The 18,911-nt window shown below is 42.6% G+C and overlaps 2 protein-coding genes across 3 annotated transcripts in view; one reads left to right on the top strand and one right to left on the bottom strand.

The window, feature by feature from the left end:
- The window catches only part of INSYN2B (inhibitory synaptic factor family member 2B), a 118,953-nt gene extending 106,641 nt beyond the window's left edge, over window positions 1–12,312 (bottom strand). Inside the window, exon 1 of one of the 2 annotated variants that reach the window (XM_025388693.1) lies at window positions 11,848–12,312. The gene's annotated coding sequence lies outside the window, so the exon portion shown is untranslated. Of the gene's footprint in view, window positions 1–11,828 lie in introns of both variants that reach the window. The other variant, XM_025388692.1, reaches the window with a different exon arrangement.
- The window catches only part of DOCK2 (dedicator of cytokinesis 2), a 435,458-nt gene that overhangs the window by 320,956 nt on the left and 95,591 nt on the right, over window positions 1–18,911 (top strand). The window contains exons 28-29 of the mRNA XM_025388691.1: window positions 14,632–14,730; window positions 17,406–17,500. Of these exons, the coding sequence (XP_025244476.1) occupies window positions 14,632–14,730; window positions 17,406–17,500 (194 nt within the window). The remainder of the gene's footprint in view (window positions 1–14,631; window positions 14,731–17,405; window positions 17,501–18,911) is intronic.

The following is an 18,911-nucleotide window of genomic DNA, read 5'->3' on the forward strand; positions in this document are numbered from 1 at the left end:
CTTTCTATGTGTCAGGCATTGAGGATCAGGACTGGGAAGAAGGTTCCTGCCCTTGAGTGTCTCCAGGGCCAGTGGGGGCAGACACATGAGCATATGGTTAAGATACCACATTACAGGTGAAAGAAACGTTTGGGGGTCAGTGTTCAGTGGGCCCAAGTGCTCTTCGACTTCAGTGTGGTAAATATCACCATGGAGTTGGTGCAGATACTTGTGGGATGGTTTTCGTTTTTCATTTTGATGAATGATGTGCAAAGCTCACAACTGCAGAGAAACTGAGACTTCAACTTAAGCTTCAAAATCTTCACATTTTTCAATGTTATCACAATTTTGACTCTCTCCAGTTATTAGGAAGGGCACTCCCCAGGTCAACTCACTTGATACTGTGTTAATGGTGATGAGCAAAATAAAAGGAGGACGAATTGAGTGTGATTAGAACACAGAGACAGACTGCCCTGTTCTACCCATACCAGGTAGAATAGAGAAGGCTTCCCGGGGGAATAAATGGCACTTGTGTGGGTCTTTAAAAATGAATTACGCACTTTAGGAGGCCAAGGCAGGAGAATCACTTGAGTCCAGGAGTTTGAGACTACCGCGAATAACATGGCGAGACCATGTCTCTACAAAAAAAAATTTAAAAATAGCCTGTTGCGGTGGCATGTGCCTGTGGTCCCAGCTTCTCTGGAGGCTGAGGTGAGAGGATTGCTTGAGCCCAGCAAGTCAAGCCTACAGTGAGCCACGATCATGCCACTGCACTTACCCTAGGTATCAGAGTGAGACTGTGTTTCAAAAAAGAAAAAATGGCCAGGGGTGGTGGCTCACGCCTGTAATCCCAGCACTTTGGGAGGCTGAGGCAGGTAGATCACCTGAGGTCAGGAGCTCAAGAACAGCTTGGCCAACATGGTGAAACACTGTCTCTACTAAAAATACAAAAATTAGCTGGGGCTGGTGTCAGGTGCTTGTAATCCCAGCTACTTGGGAGGCTGAGGCAGGAGATTCACTTGAACTAGGGAGGTGGAGTTTGCAGCAAGTTGAGATCATGCCACTGCGCTCCAGCCTGGGTGACAGAGTGAGGCTCCGTCTCAAAAAACAAATAAAAAAGAAAAAAATGGATTGGACTTCATTTGTGTCAGAGAGAGCATCCATGGCTTTTGCAAATGCCAAGTAGTGAAGAGAAGTTGAGAGTAGGTGGTATGTAGGAGGGTGGGGAGAATTCACAGAGTGGACAGCTTTGCATGCCATTCTGTGGAGGCATTCCCCAGAGGGGAATGGCAGAGGCTGTAGGGAAGAGGTCACACGTGCAGTGTCCACAGGGTCCAGGCAGAAAACAACAGTGAGAGAACTAGGTGGGGTGACCACCTGTCCTGGTTACCTAGGACTGAGGGGTTTCCCAGGAAAAGTCTCCCAGCAGACCAAGATGAGTTGATCACCCTAGAATGAGGGCAGGCCTTGCCTGCCTAGAAAGGGCCTGCTCTCTTCGGTGGGCAGCTCCTTGGAAATGTAGACTGGGATTGCTGGATCTTCCAAATGTCCAAGAGAAACTGAATATCCGAAATTTAATGCAAGTTCTTCTGGTTTTTAAACGTTGACAACAAACTCAAATGTTTTAAAAACATGATGCCGGCCAAACCAAGCATTTCTGTGGGCTGTGTGAGGCCTGCAGGCTGCCCTCTTGAGGATCTCTGGCTACAGTGATGTAAGTCCCATGTCCCACCTTGTTCCTGCCCTGAGGCCAGTTAAAGGCATGTTCAGATGACTTTCATTATGCAGAGTGACTTCAGTGATCAATCGTTTAGTTTTTAATTTGATGTTCTTAATCAGATTTGGATGCTGAGCACAGAATGTAATGGATCAAAGCGGCAATGAATAGTGGTAATAGGGACATGCATTCCATTTTTTTTTTTTTTTGAAAGATGAAATAATTGCTCAATGGCTTGTCCTGTCCCAAACCTGGAAACCTATTTGGTCAGAAAAATAAGAATGTATTTCTCAAATATCAGCCTTAAGGTTTATTTATCCTGGGCATCTGGGCAGCCCCCTGGCTGAAATAAGGCTAGGAAAGAACAATCACTTTGTGCGTATCTTGGAAGGTCAGGGGACTGCTGTTTGAAGGTGGTGAAGGGTGATAGAGTTAACTCAACGTTGTCTTCCTGTGACTGGGTTGTAATGTGACTATGGAGAAACCACCTAACTTCTCTGGTCCGTGGTTTCCCCATCTGTGCTGCAGGGAGGCTAGCTTGCAGGATAGTTCCCAAGAAGCATCCTCCCCATCAACTCTTTAAGCTTTAACTTTGATTTGACTTTTGCTGGGATTTCTCTGGCCCTGCCAGGGTGAAAGAGTCAAGGGAGATTTTAAGGAAAAAATCAGTCCAGACAACTGTGACATCTTTTTTCTTTTCTAGATGGAATTAGTAGATATGGGGCTTTAATAAGTTGATCTGATATCTGGGCTTCACCAGGCCAGCTCTCTGAATGGCATTTTTCATTGTGTCACTTGATTTTTCTTTAATTAAGTGTGGATAAGACTATAGGTATGGGAGCTGGGTGCAGGAAGAAACCTTCAAAGGCAGGGGTTTTGCAGTCAGGGAGCCATCCTCTCCAAGAGAGGGGAGGTGGGGCAGGTGGGGGAGGACCTGCATTCATGCCAAGCTGCAGTGTCACCTTTATTAATGATGACGGGGAGAGGGAGTCAGCAGGCAGCTAATGCGGACTGCAGAGGATGGTAATCGGGAGGTGTTGCTACCATTCCAAAGGACAGGGAAGTGGGATAAATGGGAATTTAAGAGGCAAGAGGTGAACAGAGGCAGAGAAAGGCAAAAAAAAAAAAAAAAAAATTGAGTATGATGTCATCTGGAAAATTGCAAACCAATGAATCAATGAAATATCATTCCCAGAGCAGGGAGGAAGCTGCCAGAGAAGGAGCCAGGCTGCCGGGAGCTGGGACCTGACAGGAAGCACAAGCTGGGTTGGCTATGCAGTGCCCTAGCCAGGGGTTAGCCACAGCTGGCACGTGAGCCCTAGGAATGGACTTCTACTTTCTTCTGCCCCTTTCCTCCTAGAGCCTTTTTTTTTCCCCCACGAAATACATCAGAAGAATGCTCTATCCAAAGGGGCTTTACAGGAGCTCGTTAATGTGAACCCTTGGAGTCAGCTTTTCAAACAGTTATCTCTGAGTTCAGCTTCATAGGATTTTTCTCATCATGGGGATCAGCTTCATAAAAGCCAGAGTGTGATGATTCTGCCAGTTTTTGCTGTTAACAGATGAAATAGTACTCCCTTTATAGAAATGAAGAGCAAGGACTTTGGGTAGCTTTCTTTAGTTCTCAAGAACTCGTCAGCAGAGCTGCCCTGAAGGCAACACAGTAGGCAGGTGCCTGCATGGCATCCTATTACCTACAGATTTGAGGATCAAAGCCCTTAGCCAGGCATTCAAGGCCCTTCCATAGTCTTCCCCTCCAAATATCTCTCATAGTCACCCATGAACTTCTGCTGTACCCAGGCACCTTGCTCATTTCCACCTCTGCCACTTTCCTCATCCTGTTCCAACATATAAATATGAGGCAGCAATTTCTCAATATATATACTACCACTTTCCTGCCCTTGCCCATGGCAGACATCACTAATCGATCACCACACTCTTTCCTGCTGAGCTAGGTCTTGGCCTTAGAATTATTTCCAACACAGCTCCCCATACAGTCACTACCAATCAATTAAATGAATCAAATTATAAAATAAAATGTATTTTCTATTATTGATCTAAGATGCCCTTTCCCATTCTTAGCTCAATCTCTATCAATCTTGTAGTTTCTCAAATCCTACAGGCTCTGTGAAATTTTCAGTATTTCTACCTTCATAGATTGTTCCTGCTTATTAAAAGCCTAGTGCAAACCTTACCTATAGCATGCATTTTGCACTTATAATTTAGATCATAATGTATCTTCCTCTTTATGGATCAAAGCTTCTCAACATGAGTGCTAGTGACATTTGGGGCTGGATCATTTTCTTTGTGGGAGCTATCCTATGCATTGTAGGATATTTTAGCAGCATCCTTAGCTTTTACCCAATAGATGTCAGTAGCAACCCTCTCCATCACTTTTGACAATGAAAAATATTTCAAGGCATTATTAAATGCCCTTTGAGGGCCAAAATTGCCCCAGTTGAGAGCCACTGTGAGATAGATGATAGATAGATAGATAGATAGATAGATAGATAGATAGATAGATAGATAGATAGATAAAATCTCTCCTGTTAGTCTGAGACCTTCAGGGTGTGGACCAGGATCATACATGACATAGCTCCTTACACACAATAAGTGCTAAATAAATATTTGATAACTGATTGATTAATTGGAAATGAGGACTGAGGAATTGTCTAGGAAGCGGGAAAAATGTTCCCCACTGTGGACTAAGAATTACACCTTCAGTGTGTCCTTGCTGCAGTTAAGCACTGTGGAATTGAGCAATGCAGAGTTTGCAAAGGGGCCACCTCCATGCAACCATCCCGCTCCCCAATAAGCTGTTAGCAGATCCTAGCACCTGAGTGTGCTGTGACTAGCAGATCTCTTGCAGCAGAAACAACTAGAAGAGGGAGGAAGTGCTAAAAGAGGCCTGGATAATACGTTTGGCTTGAACTTTAAAACATGATGTGAGAGACCTTCATTCCTCTTCACTCCTCAAGAAGGAAAACGAGGTAAACTGAAGAAATCCTTTTATCCACAAAGTAATCTTCCCTCCTGGAAGCTATCTGGCTTGGTCACCTGATGTTCTGTGAACATATTTATCTGTCAGCCCCCTCTACTCCCTTAAACAATAGAGACTTTGTAAAGGGAGAAAAAGGGAAGAAACTATAAATCTTCACCCGCAATGCAGCTGCCCCCATTTCTGCAGGGGGGTTTAAATCATCCTTCACGAGTGAACCAGAAGCGAACTCTACACATCTCCGGTTGATCACAGACTGTTCCTGGTGAACCAGGAATGGAACTGAGACTGAGCATTGCAAGAAGTCTTTTGAATACCTATGTGTGCTAGGCTCTTTAAGGGACCATCTGCATGTGTCTTCTACCTTCATCCTCACTACAGTCCTAAAGAGCCAGAATGGTTATCTCCATTTACAATGAGAGAACAGGGTCTAAGAGGTAAAACAATTTGTCCAGAGTTCCAGAGCATGTCAAGAAGAGCTGGCATTGATCCCAGGACTTAGGATGTGTCCAGTGCCTGCCAGAAAAGCTACATCTATGAGAAACTAGATATATTTCCTAGTATGTGGTATTGGTACCTCATACAGAACCCTTCTTAGCCTTCAAATCCCAAATACTGCAGAAAACAGAAGGGGTGTCCTCTGCCATTCAGAAGAGTCATTAAGAAGGCTAGTTCTGTCTGTGTAACTGTGTAACTTTACCAATTGGTCTATCTGTGTATATCATCTAGCTAGCTTTATCCATATGTGCATATATCCATCTATTCATTCATTGATTCATCTGTTCATTTATCCATCTGTCCATCCATCCATCATCCATTCCTCCACTTCTAAATAGGCACAAGAGATGTCAATGATGTTTCCTAATATTCAAGGCTAATTCAGCAGGGGGAGAGGTGGTGAAGTGAACGATGGCACACTTTTCTTTTCTTCATTGTCTTTTGAGGTATAGCTTAATTTTAATGATAATAAGATAATATGTTTGCAAAAATGATAGTCTCCTTTCTTTCTAAATTAAATGAAAGCATTCTGAAGTCAAGCTGATCTAGGCAAGCTATATCTCCTCTCTGTTCCTTGGTTTCCTCATCTATAAAGTACAAATGGTGCTACCAACATCTACTGAAAGTTTGGAGGATTACTTAAGATAAAGCATACACAGTGAGTGCTTGACGCATAGTAAGTACTCTGTAACTGTCAGCTATTATGATCATCCGTGTACTTTTTAACAGCCTCTAACACGTAAACATCTGACTAATACTACTCTTCTGATTTTTTTCTTCCCTTGTTATGACCCTATAAAAAGTCCTTTCAGATGGGAAACAGAGGCTTAACACTGTATCTAACACATATTTAGCCCTTGAAATGGTGATTATTATTACTGTTGTTTAGCCCACAATACCTCCTGTCCAAGACTTCACATCCTTTAGGGACAACTTTTCCCATAGAAGGTTGACCTTCATGTCATTTTACCTTGGATGTACATGTTTGCAGGAAAGAGGGGGAGCTGCTTAGGATCGTTATCCAGAGGTCTACACCCTAGCAATGTTCCTGGTTTTGATTTTTCTCGGGGAGGTGTGAACTGAGGAATGTACCATATTTTCCTGCACAGCCTTTCCTGAGATGTTCAGTGTGAGGCACAGAAGCCCATCATTGTTGTATACATGGGGAATAAATCCTTGTTTCTGAACCTGTTCTTTTTGCGTTATATTTCTGATCCCCTCCCCCAACACCCACACACACATTTCCATGGAGAGAGTTAGAAACAGGATAATTATGTTCTGTTCCATTAAAAACTGGGGTATCCTAAATGATAACCCCTGTCCTGGCAAGCAGGCTTCTCAGGTAGGCCCCCAGACTTGAATGGCTTTAACCAGAGACTGGGAGCCTCCAAAATTAGGCTTCTGTTCGTTCAACTCTGCATGACAGGGAGATGAGCCCACTGGACTTGAAGACAAATGGAATCAACAGTCAACGTAAAACTAAAGTCCATGCCCACACCTGCCAAAGGAGGGCCAGACTCAGCTAGAAAATAATCATTTAGCAAGAAATGCTTGCTGAAGAGTGACAACCATCAGGAATGAGGAAGAGTCAACATTTAAAACTTAATTTGTGCCTTTCACAAACTCCTGACCCTGGGAACAAGTCCAGTCTAGTGCCTTGGAGATGGGCTGGTGTGGAAAGACATGGAAACCGCTTCTCTAAAGAGGAGAGCTTTCCAACACCCAACAGCCAGAGCAAGCTTCTCAAAGTCCAAATCAATGGCTTCTCTTTGCACTTAACAAGAAAACCCCAATTCTTGCACTGACCTCCAAGGGCCCATGGGATCGGACTGCTGCCTGTCTCTCTGACCTCATCATTTACGGAGCCTTCCCTCAGTCATACCTTTCCACCACACTGAACTTCTTTCAGCTCCTCCGACACTCCAAGCACATCCCACTTCAGGGCCTTTGCATCTACTGTTTTGCCAGATTTTTGCATGACCTGTTTTCATCATTCAGGTTTCTACTCAGATGTCAACTCTTAAAGAAGCCACTACAATCCATTCTATTGAAAAGAGGGCAAATATTCCATCTCCATGCTATTGCTTTGTAATATTTCATTAGTAGCACATATCATTATCTAAAATGATCTTACATGTATATTTCCTTGTTTAAAGTGTGTTCCCTCTATTCCCAGCTCTTCCCGACTGGGATATGAGCTTCTGAAGAACAAAACCTTTGGTAGCCTTCTCAGCTGTATCCCCAGTATCTAGACCCATGCCTGGCACATAGTAGGTGCTGAGGAAATATTTGTTGAATTAAGGAATGTGTGAAAGAAGTATCTTACTCTGGCTCACTAGAATACAATTTAAGATAGGGTGCGTTCAGAGGTAGAACAAAACTTCTTTCATTTCTGGCCTCTCCTAAGGCAAAGGTAGTCAACACAGGACCCTAACTTTTCAGAGTTTATGGAGGGAGTGGTCCCTGTAACATTATTTTAGAGATGAGAAATTCTATAATAAATTCAATCTCCCATCTAACAAATATTTATGAACCCATGCAATATGCAAGTTCAACTCTAGCTTCTGACAAAGAACAATGAATAAATGGACACAAATCTCTGCCCATGAGAGTGCCGACATGGAAGACATGGCAGGCTTTTAAGAGAACACAGGGCTTACAGTCGGAAAGGCCTAAATTTTAGGCCCTATGTCACCATATACCAAAAGTCTGCATAAGCAAGCTACCTGACCTCCAGGCATCTAACTTTCCTCCTCTATAAAATGGGCATAAAGCTGACCTCATGAGATTCTTGAGAGGATTCAGTAATTGCTGTGCCCCTGGCACCTAGCACTTGGTGGTTGCTATTGAGATGATGAATGTAGGGCTCTGGGCAAAAGGAATGAATTAATGGAATTTTTTTTCCTTCCACTTCCCCTTGTGATTAAACATCTCATCATATACTTTAGAAGTTTTCAGGTGATCTCCAAAAGAAAAAAAAGAAGAAGATTTAAAGTGATTTCACACCACAGAGCCACAAGCACAGGCTCCAACCAGGATCAGAAGGTGTTAGTTTCAAATGAAGAGTGTGTAATGAATTCAGGCTCCTCCTCGAGCCTTGATTCAAAGCGGCCTGTGCTTCTGGCCCCTCGTCTGTGCTTGAGAGCTGATCTGTCATTAATGCCCACAGCGTCAGGCAGGGGTGCACTTGGCTGACTCTGTTGGAGTTGCCATGTTATACAGATGGAACATGTCAGGGCACACCCAGCGTATGCAACATCCAAGTGGCATCTTTCTGTTTTCCTGTGATGTTATGCCTTTGACATGTAGCAGTCCACACGAACCTTGTGGATCAGGAAGCCTCTTAGGAAAGAAGGTGATTTGGTTTATTCTATTGCACAGCAGGATGCCCTGAGTAACCAAAGAGTGTCACTGCACGCAAAGACAGACAGACACCTTCTTAAAGCCGAACAACTGGGAAACTAAGTTTTCGATGAAGACAGTTATTTTTCATGCTTCTGAACAATGTGGGCACTGTTGTCACTTTTCCTACCTGCCAGCAACTGTTCCTGAATAAAAGAACTCTCCCGGCATGCTTTGTTCCAAGAGGTACACACTGGACTTACTGAACAGCGGCATGTTGTTAACCAAAAGCATGTTCAGTGGCAGAGCCTCTTAGCTGTTCATCCCAAGCTGTGATTGGGAGCGCTTGGTGTGTCCATAGATAGTCATAGGTAGGCGGAGTCATCATTTCCTCTGTCCAGGTCAGGAATTTCAATGAGCTAATCTGCATAGCTTATCTGGACTTCAGTCAGCAACAAGACAATACTAATAATAGCTGCTATTATCGAAGGCTTTCTGTACTCTAAGTCCTTTACACAAATTAATTGAATCCTCACCAAAACCATGTGAAGTAAGGAATATTTTTATCTCCTTTTATAGATGAGGCAACTGAGGCATAAGACCCTGCTTGAGGTCACAAAACTAGTAAGAGATAGAGCTGAGATTTGAACTCAGGCTTTCTGGCTCCTAAGTCCCCACTCTCTTGCTGGCATCCTGGCAGAACCAGATGTAAGCCCTTTAGAGCACTGCCTTATCTGTCCTGCTCATTGCTCCACCCCTCACTCCTAGCACAGAGCCCAGAACGCAAGGACAGACCGCACACCTTAGTTTTCTCAGAGAGTGCTCCCAATTACAATTCTGAACTGCCTGATAAAGCTCTAAAATGAATGGGTTTTAGAGTCCCTGTTTTTCCTGACACCAAAGCCTCCCACTTCCAGTCCTGGACCCACCACACAGACAGCACCAATTTCATCCAAGAATAAAATCTGTTACATAACCAGATGGCAGACATGGGGGTGAATACAGAAGCAACCTGTGAGTGCATTCGGCCACTCCTAGTCGCCAAAGCACAGCTCCTAGAAAGAACTTTTCATCTCTCTCTGAGCCTCCCTCGGCATGCAAACTTTCCTTCATCTCCTCTCGTTGGTGCTTTCTATATTTTATTTTATTTTGGTCGTGCGCATTATTTGAAGTTACTATAGCAACGTGTCACCAGCTGGTATCACATAGTAATGTTGGCATTTAGGTAGCAAGCTTCCGAAGTTGGCTGTTTTTCTCCCTCTGCGATCTCATCACTCCTACTAATCTTAGGTGAGTGGGGGATGCATGGGCAGCACCCATGTCCCTCGCCCCTATTTTGTTTGTTTCCAAAGGCAGGGCAAACTGGTAGCCTTTCCCTCAGTTCCCTTGGCACTGCAGGGGTCCTGGCTGTGTGTGTATGTGTAGGTGTGTTTGCATTAGAGGTTGTTAAATAGATATGTTTAAGTTGAATGTTGTACACTAAAATTATTGGCATTATCAATATGATGATGATGATGATGATGATGTCTTTTTTGACAAAAGAATGGAATGATTTGGGAAGAGCTAATCTCCTGATCACAATCACCTAGTATCCCAGCTAATTAATTCTGGTCACATAATATTGGGTTTCTCTTTTTTTCCCTCATCATCACACAGTGAGCAGACCCTCACTCTTTCCCTTTGGAGCTTCCAAGTGTGCAAGACCTCCCTATGTCCCGATGGGCTGAATTAATTGAGAGGATTGATTGTCTTGGATCACTGAAGAGGGTTCTGTACAGCAAATAAGCCCTGCCACTCAAGGTGTTAAGTAGCCCCTCATCAGCCAAGTGCCTGTGATGATTGCACTTATTTTTACACGTTTGACCTAGTTTCAAACCGTGTCTCTTCATGCTGTGATTCATTAGCCACGTTTTAAACCATCCCAATCGGGGCGAGGTGACACTGCCTGGTTTGTGCCAGAGTCTCAGATACAATTTCTCCCTGGAATTTAATATGCAAGTCTCCCTGGAATTCTGTTTTAAGAAGCAATTTCCCATCCTGGCATGCTGCTTGGGTATGGATGAGTGGCTGCCTCATTCCTAGGTAGTAAATATGTCGATTACAGAATTTCTGCCAGGGATGAAAAGAGGGGGATTCTTGCTAGCCTGGAGACTACAAGGGATCCCTCCACCCCTCTGTCCCCCATGTAGCATTCAGGCTTTTCCAGGTTTCTGACAGGGCTGGGAGTTCGAGCTCCTACACTATAAAGTTTGAACAACGTCACTGTTAGGGCTGTCTAAGTTGCTAGGGCAAATGCAGTCTGATCAACATCCACTCACCCCCTATTCCTATGTCTCCTTCTAAAAATTTAAGACGTGGTGGATATGGAAGTAAGGTCTCAAACTTTTACAGAGGGGCAGGACACAAATGCCATTTTTGAGGAAACTACTGAAAAAGAGACACACGTCAGAGAAGCAAAATGTTATTCCATGATTCTATCACTGTGTGACAAAAGAGATGGTTTTTAAAATCCAAATGACAGAAAGGAGACTTTTCTGAACACGAAGCTGCTGCTAGTGTCTCACTCCGTTTCAGGTTATCGATCAGTCGCATCGGTATGATTTCCCACAGATCTGATACCAAAGTGGGCTAGACACCATAGCAGAAAAAAAAGATGCTTCTAGTCGGAAGTAAAACACTGTCACTTTTCATTAACAGCCAAATGCAGGTAACTTGTCCAAACTTCAGTCACATTGCACTACAAATCGTACTGAAAGGCATGCAACCGGGTTTTTCTACGTGGTAGTGAGAACTAAGAAATTAACAAGCTGGTAAAAGTAATTTTGATTGATCAGTGAACTACAACACACCGACCAACTCCTAATAAAAAGATAATGGTTTCTTTCATAAAATAGCCACTCTCTCTAGATGGGGACTGGAATCCCCCTCCCTTTTTATCTTCTAAAATGAAGAATGGAAGTTTCTCTAAACAAGGCTTAAGACAATGCATCCTTTTCAAGCCAATTCCAGGCAACTTGAGAGCCAAGGTTTGTTTTTCTTCGCTTTTTTCCCCTTTCGAATTCAAATCAAGCCGTTGGAAATAACAGGCATTCCATGTCTATGCATTTGAGAAGCCTGCAATTCTGACAGTGGTGGATTTTCCGCTACATACCATCACACACACACAGACAAGCTCCCAGTCTCACTGTTCATTCAAGTCAAAGCTTTAAAAGTAAACTATTGTCCAAGAGATGATCGCATTTTCTCTTAGAGGACCATCGATCATAAAAAATAAAACCTACCCACATCTCTTACCTTGAAGCAGTGGAATTACCTGCAAAGGATGGTCCCCCTTCCTTGCACAATGAGCCAGGCTTTGACCAGCAGCAAAATTACTCCAAAAGAAGGAATAATAAGTCCTTTATGTTGTAATTTTCACTGTTTATATGCAAGAAGTGTAGTGGGTCTGCTCACGTAGGAATAAATAAAAAGCCGAACAAACTGCTCGGCAGCTACCATGTGAAAAGAAAAGACCTCTAGTGGCCACAGGCTGAATTCTTTAAGGAAGGGAGAGGAGAGATGGAGGGAGCAGCGGAAACACACGCTCCCGTGTGTGTATAGACACATACACACACACACACATGCAGGCACACACACATGCACATACACACACTCCTACACCCCTCAAATGCTAAGGTTTCTCCTTTCTTGCATTTGGCCTGGCTGGAGGTAGAAACGAGAATAATGGTTATTTCTTCATGTAAGTGGGAGCCGGTTAAATTAGTGACGGCGGTGTTCTGTCTAGTTTGAAAGGGATAATTTCACACACTCACTACTACCTCCTGGGGGCCTGAGCAGGAAAACAAATTTGACTCTGGCTCTTCAAGGAGGTGCCACTCGGTGTAGAGGCTACAAGTTCCCATCAACAAAGCATCATCAGCCATTGTCCCTGAGAGTCTCAGCTTTGTGATCTCCTCCGGATTTGCATGTTTTCTAGTCATTTATGGTGTGTGGGTGTGGTGGTCACTTGGCAGGGAGAGCCAGCTTCCTGGGCTTGTAACCTTCGCAGTCATGACAGGCACCTTGCTTAGAAGGGCTCCATGGCTGTTTCAAAACGGAATAATTTTAAACAAGGGCTTTGCATTTTTACTTTGTTCTGAGACCTACTAATTATATAGCTTTTCCTGCTGACAAGGAAAGCATGCTATCCCTAACTTCCCAATTGGAAAGAACCTAGAAACAAATGAAAATCCATATCATGGGAGCTACTTTTGGGAGTATAAGCTTACAAAACAGTTTTCCAAAAGGCTTCCTGTTTCTCTACCACTGGAACGAAATTGTAAACCTGGGAGGAAATATATACACATGTATATATACATACAGGCATACCTCGTTTTATTATGCTTCACAGATACCTGTTTTTTACAAATTGAAGGTTTGTGGCAGCCCTGCATTGAGCAAGTCTCTTGGCACCATTTTTCCAACAGTCTGTGCTCACTTCATATCTCTGCATCAAGTTTGGAAATCCAAGCAATATTTCAGATTTTTTTTCATTATTATCATACAGATTATGGTGATCTGTGACAATGACCTTTAATGTTACTATTACAATTATTTTAGGGCACCATAAACAAACTTCACGAAGGCAAACTTCACTGTTCTTTTTTTAAGAAACTGCCACAGCCACTCCAGTCTTCAGCAACCACCACCCTGATCAGTCAGCATCCATCAGCATCAAGCCCAGACCCTCCCCCAGCAAAATGATTCCTATTTACTGAAGGCTCGGATGATCATTAGAGTTTTTTTAGATCATTTAGTTTTTTAAATTAAGGTTTATGTTCTCAAATTAAAATTTATGTTTTTTTAAACATAATGCTATTGCATACTTAATAGACTACAATACAGCGTTAACATAACTTTTATATACACTGAGAAGCCAAAACATTCATGCGACTGGCTTGATTGTGATATTCACTTTATTGTGGTAGTCTGGAACCAAACCCATAATATCTTCAAGGTATGCCTGTATATATTTCATATTTGTTATTAACAAAAGAAGAACTTTATATATATATAAAAGGCAACAGTTTATGGTAAAAAAATGCTTTTTTCTTTTTTTTTTTTTTTTGGTTCAAACATAGTACTTCCAGCCAGGCCATCGCCATCTTCCACAAGCCCGTGCTTGGCTGGACCACAGTGGAACTTCATTTGGCCAAGATGGCAGTCCCGGTGGAAATGTGCAAGAGACAGTCAAGAATGACTTCTCACCCCTGGTGGATTCGTGGCTAGTGCTTTGTTTACTAGGTTCCAGAATAGATCTCCCTGAATGCTGCTTGCAGACACTGAAAACTCACCCTGATATGGACTGATAAAATCTGGGAAAGAGGAAGCAGAAAAGGCTATGCTGATGTCTTCTGGTGTATGAAAGGGTGTGGTTCCTCCTCTGCTCCCAGGATCTCCTCTCTGTGTCCCTGCTTTGATTGTCCTCTTGTTTGAATCTTTCTGGTACTTAGCTGGCTTTGCAAATTGAGGGTCTTACTCTTTTTCTCTAATGGGTTAATCTTCCTTTCCTGACTAGATATTAACTCACAAACAGCAAGGGCCATCTCTTCTCATTTCCTTCATCCCTCTCAGCCCTTACCAACTGGCAGGTCCCAGGAGGTGCTGGGTTGCCACTGACTGATTCCTGGTGATCCAACTACGGATTCCTCTGCAGAGAACTTTAGTGCATTTCAAGGTGCCAAAGGAGCCATCTGATTGGTTTGATACTCCTCTAGAGGTAGATTCAGATGATTTATTGTCCCATTTGACAGATGAGACAATTGGGACTAACACATGTAAAATTATTTGTCATAAAATGAAACTGTCTCCATGATTTTGATATAGGCTGAATTTCCTGACACAAGTACAGTGCTCTTTCCCCAGTGTGCGAACAGCAGGAGAGGTAATGGATCAGGTGTTATGTTTATGTTTGGCACTCCTATTATAGTCCCAGGCATATAATAGTACTCAGTAAATACTTTTTTGAGGAATGAGCCATAAGGAGACATTTTCTCACAGGGAAGTTTTCCGTGGTCCTCTCTCAACTATTTGTGGTATTTTTCTTCATTTCTTGCAGAGTCACTTTGTGGCATGTATGACAGCCATCTTAAACCAGATGGGTGACCAGCACTACTCCTTCTACATTGAGACCTTCCAGACCAGCTCTGAACTTGTGGTGAGTCTGTAGGATGCTGGGGGCGAGGAAGAACTCTTTCATCTCTGGAACATGCCTTCTGTCCCTGTCAGAGAGACCTGAATGTCTACCACATAATCTAGATATGACTTAACCAATATGTACTGATGAATCACAGACGTTTCAGGGTTTAAGAGCGTGAGTGTTAGAGTCATATAGTCTTAGGTTTGCATCTAGGATTTGTCACTTGCTAACTCTGTGACCATGGGCAGGTGAATCTCTTTTATTTGTAAAGTGGGAATAATATAATTTATGTCATACGGCTAAGAAGGGGTTGCATGAGAAGACAATAGCTCTCATGTAGTAAATGCTCAGTAAAATAGAGCTCTTATTAAAATCACAAATGCCTAGAGGAAGTTGGCCTCTGGGCCCCCTTCTTGTAGCCTCTCAGGAGGCATTTGCTGCAAGACCATCTGCCCGTGGCCTCTGGCTTCTATCTCTGAAGCTGATGACTTCATTAACATAGAGCCCAGCCCAGGCTATTCCTGCCCCAAGGGTGGAGCAGAGCACCCTTTGCCCTCAGTGTGGCCACCTTTCTCACTGTCTTGTCGCTACCAGGTTCAGGAGTCCCACTGCTTGAGGTCACTCTCAACTCTCCCTAGAGAGACCGGGCCACCAAAATGGGATCAACCTCAGAGAGAGGCTCATAAAAAAAAGAAAAGGAATCATTAGAAAGTCAATGCCCTACCCCTTCATCCATTCAGTAGTGAGATGTTCTCTCCATTGGAGCAAGATTGGCAAGAAATGGAACCTTTCTCTCAACCTCCAATTTCCCTATAGCTTAAGACATGGAAGTAGAAAAACTGGACTCCTAATTTTTGATCCTCTATGGAAGGAAAGGTCTCTGGGGGAAGAAGGTAAGAAATGGAATTCTTATTGATTGAACACACACATTTTCTTACATAACCCTCACAAAAGTATGACATGGGAATTAGGAGTCACATTTCACAAGTCTACAATCTGCTTGCTCAAGGTCCCATAGCTAGTATGTGGCGGAGGTGAGGTCTGGACATTGACTGTAACCCTTATACCATGCTATCTCTTCTCATTAAGAAGCCACTCTTCCCATCTATGAGCCAGGTGCCTTCTTCATTTCCATAGGAAGGGGATGTGCCTGTGATGAGAGCCACACTTCCCCAGGTGACATCAATTATGAATAATATAATAATACTCACCATCATCATCATCACGTCATGAGAATTTGTAAGAGACCAGGCTCTGTACTAAGCATCTGATTGGCAGTATGCACTTAATCCTCACAGTCACCCTTTGAAGTAGATATTATCCCCATTCTGCTGATGTAGAAACAAGGACTTAAAGTACTGAGGTAGTTTTCCCTAGCAACAAAGATTCCTGGAAAAGAATAAATGCCATTTCCAGAATTTTGCAACTTAGCTTAAAGCAGTGATTTTCAAATTATGTTCCTCCTATCCTCACTATGCTTTACCATAAATGTGCACACACGCGTGCATGCACACAAACACACCTGCACACACACACACACACAATTCCACCAGAGCTGTTCTACCTTTATATATTTTATATATTGGGCTCCAGGTAAGACTTTCTTTGAACAAAGAATTCTGCTGTTAAAATAATTTGAAAACCACCAACTTAAGGAAACAACTCTGGACGGATTTCCTGTAGATTTTGAATTTTACCTAAAGCACGCTGGTGGTATGACTTCACTACCTCCAGCTCAAAAGGGTCTCAGTGCCAGTGATTCTGGTCTTAGCTATCTGGATTTGTCTTTATTTATTTTTTATTTTTTGAGACAGAGTCTCGCTCTGTCACCAGGCTGCAGTGCAGTGGTGCGATCTTGGCTCACTGCAACCTCTGCCCCCCAGGTTCAAGTGATTCTCCTGCCACAGCCTCCCGAGTAGCTGTGATTACAGTGTGCGCCACCACGCCCAGCTAATTTTTGTATTTTTAGTAGAGACAGGGTTTCACCATGTTGGCCAGGATGGTCTCAATCTCTTGACCTCAGGATCCACCCTTCTCGGCCTCCCAAAGTGCTGGGATTACAGGTGTGAGCAACCGTGCCCGGCCTCTGGATTTGTCTTTAATTTGTGTTCTCCAAAGATGAAGAAAAAGTTTGGCTCACTGCAAAATCTAGGGAGGGCGCTGAAGTCCACTTTGAACCTCTTCAAAGGAGAGGAAGAGTTCCTGTCATTGTGTCTCATCCAGTCTGCTTGTGTGTGTGTGTGTGTGTGTGTGTGTGTGAGAGAGAGAGAGAGACATATGAATTAGCTGTATTTACAGCACTGCTAATTAGATTCATTTTAATAAGAGTTTATTTGCTCAATGACCTGAGATGCTTTCATACAGTGAGATTATTTCCTTCTCAAATACATATTTGGGAAAATGATTATAAAATTGCTACATCAATGGTACATTTACTTCTTTATTCCCAAATATGAAATTAATAGTGCTTTATTTTGAGAGCATTTTCACATCCCATATTCATCTTCCACTGATATTTGGGAAACGGCATTCCAGCATTCAATCTTAAGCTTCCATTTAATGTAGTTAATGAAAGGCTGTGTCCTTTCCCTTTTCCTCCCTCCAAAATATAATAAAGAAAAAAATTAAAGAGCCGACAAGCTCTGAGTTCCTGTAAAACAGAATGACATGTGTGCTGTGCTTCATTGTTTCAGGACTTCTTGATGGAGACGTTCATCATGTTCAAGGACCTCATTGGAAAGAACGTGTACCCTGGAGACTGGATGGCCATGAGCATGGTTCAAAACAGGTGAGCTGCTACCTGCTTCTATAAAGCTACCTTACCCAGCCCTCGCTTCAAAGATCACTTATTTCGAGTTAAAGTAGGGACAATTTCTCCCTGCTGAAAAGAAATTAAAGTGTTAAGGCATCCTTTCTATCTTTAAACCCAGGGAAAGACTCCTCACCAATCTTGAAGCTACTCAAAAAGTCCTCGCCACCTTCTCCATTTTTCAAATCCCTGTTAGAATATCATACTTCATCTCTGAAGCCTTTCCTAAACTCTTGGGACAGGAGATCTTAGAAAAGCATTTTAAAATGTATTATTTTAATTTTTAAAAAAATAATAAAATATATTCTGTGGCATGGTAAAATAAGTTTAGGAAGCATTAATTAAATGGCTTTGAATAGATTTCCATGCTGCAGGACTTCTCCGAGCTTTTAATATGCTCATGTGATTTTTTTCTAAGAAGAGGATTTAGGATACAGCATTCCATGTGCCCATCCATTTGCACATAGGATGTGCATTTGCTGTGTCTATGTGTATATCTATAATACCTGTTAACACTCCTAGACTATCAGTGTAACCCAAGTATAACTTAGATGTCCTATGGCGCATCAAGAGATAAAAGTAATTCTAATCAGTTTCAGTCTTTGCTGCTAGATCTCTTATATCATTTCACCAAAGTAAAATCCAAATTATAACATTCATTAATATTTTCTAATATTCCCTTGGGCTTATTTCTAATATTCCTTGGATTTTCCCAAGCCTCTCTCAGAACCTGATTCCCAAATCCTGTCCGTCAATTCCTTTAAAACAGCATCTTCTTGGCTCTTCTCTTTTCTTTCTCCCTGCTTTCCTTTGGCTTCTTTTATTTGTTTTAGACTCTTTCATGGAAAGTCCTTCATATTATACTGGTGTCTAGTTTTTTCTCCCTCTACCTATTGCCCTTGTTTTATATCAAAAAAACAAGCATTGGGCTGGCAAAGATAGAAATATCTCTAGAGGGCAGAATAAGGGGAGAAGTTAAAAAGACAAAATCAGAATTCTCTGAAGTGAAAGGGAAAGAGGAAAGACTAACTCAAATTTGCCCAAGCAAAAAGAGAATGTATTAGCACAGATAACTGAAAGAACCCTGAGGTGTGGCTTCAGGCATGGACGTATCTAGGTGCTCAAAGAGCAATGAAGAGAATCTGTGTGTGTGTCTCTCTCTGCTTTTTCTATTTACCTTATTCTCAGGCAGATGCTGTCTTCATAGTGGGGAAAATGGACTCTAGAAGTTGCAGATATATTCCTTGTTGTATTTTCAATGACGATAGAATGAAAAGACTTCTTTTTCTATAGGTACAGAAAAAATTCTGAGGCCAGTCTTCAAAGGTCTGGCCTGGGCTACATGCCCATCCATAGACCTCTGCGGCCAGCCGAATGAAATGTACTGTTA

Source organism: Theropithecus gelada, chromosome 6 (genome assembly GCF_003255815.1).
Source record: "Theropithecus gelada isolate Dixy chromosome 6, Tgel_1.0, whole genome shotgun sequence".
NCBI lineage: Eukaryota > Metazoa > Chordata > Mammalia > Primates > Cercopithecidae > Theropithecus > Theropithecus gelada.